This window comes from Buceros rhinoceros, unplaced genomic scaffold, assembly GCF_000710305.1.
Source record: "Buceros rhinoceros silvestris isolate BGI_N320 unplaced genomic scaffold, ASM71030v1 scaffold20886, whole genome shotgun sequence".
NCBI classification, from domain to species: domain Eukaryota; kingdom Metazoa; phylum Chordata; class Aves; order Bucerotiformes; family Bucerotidae; genus Buceros; species Buceros rhinoceros.
Genome location: NW_010416029.1, coordinates 574 through 1,193, shown reverse-complemented (window position 1 = coordinate 1,193; position 620 = coordinate 574). Strand labels below are relative to the sequence as shown.

The following is a 620-nucleotide window of genomic DNA, read 5'->3' as shown; positions in this document are numbered from 1 at the left end:
ATGAGCAAATCAACCTGCACCAGCCTCTCCTGGGCTCCTCCTGCACCTTCCAGACCACCGAGTGATAGTCCTTCCCCACCGCCCCCAGCCATTCCTGCAGCATCGCTGTTGTGTTGTCCGAGTTGTGGTCTGTTGCGCACCTGGGGTGAGGGGACACCAGCTTCTGGGGGTTCCCCCCACCAAGGGACAAGCACAGCCCCCTCCCCGCACTGGAAATGCTCCTGGGGCCAAGAGGCTGAGCCAGCGACCGACTGGGAACCTAACATATAATGTCACTTTGGAGCACAACATGTAATTTGAAGGAACCAAGGCTGCGCTGGCAGGAGGGGAACACAAACCGGTTATTTCTTTCCCGGTGAGCTTCTGGGGGTTCCCCCCACCAAGGGACAAGCACAGCCCCCTCCCCGCACTGGAAATGCTCCTGGGGCCAAGAGGCTGAGCCAGCGACCGACTGGGAACCTAACATATAATGTCACTTTGGAGCACAACATGTAATTTGAAGGAACCAAGGCTGCGCTGGCAGGAGGGGAACACAAACCGGTTATTTCTTTCCCGGTGTCGCCGCCAGCCAGGCTGTCCCAGGGATCTCGCCCCCCATCCCTGCAGCCTGGCCGCAGGTC

At 59.4% G+C, this 620-nt stretch overlaps 1 protein-coding gene across 1 annotated transcript in view; it reads right to left on the bottom strand.

The window, feature by feature from the left end:
- LOC104494779 (probable inactive glycosyltransferase 25 family member 3) overlaps nt 1-133 on the bottom strand; it is a gene marked incomplete at its 3' end in the record, with an annotated part of 2,401 nt that extends 2,268 nt beyond the window's left edge. The window contains exon 1 of the mRNA XM_010137661.1: nt 21-133. Coding sequence (XP_010135963.1) covers nt 21-103 — 83 coding nt within the window. The remainder of the gene's footprint in view (nt 1-20) is intronic.
- Between the last annotated feature and the right edge of the window lie 487 nt (nt 134-620).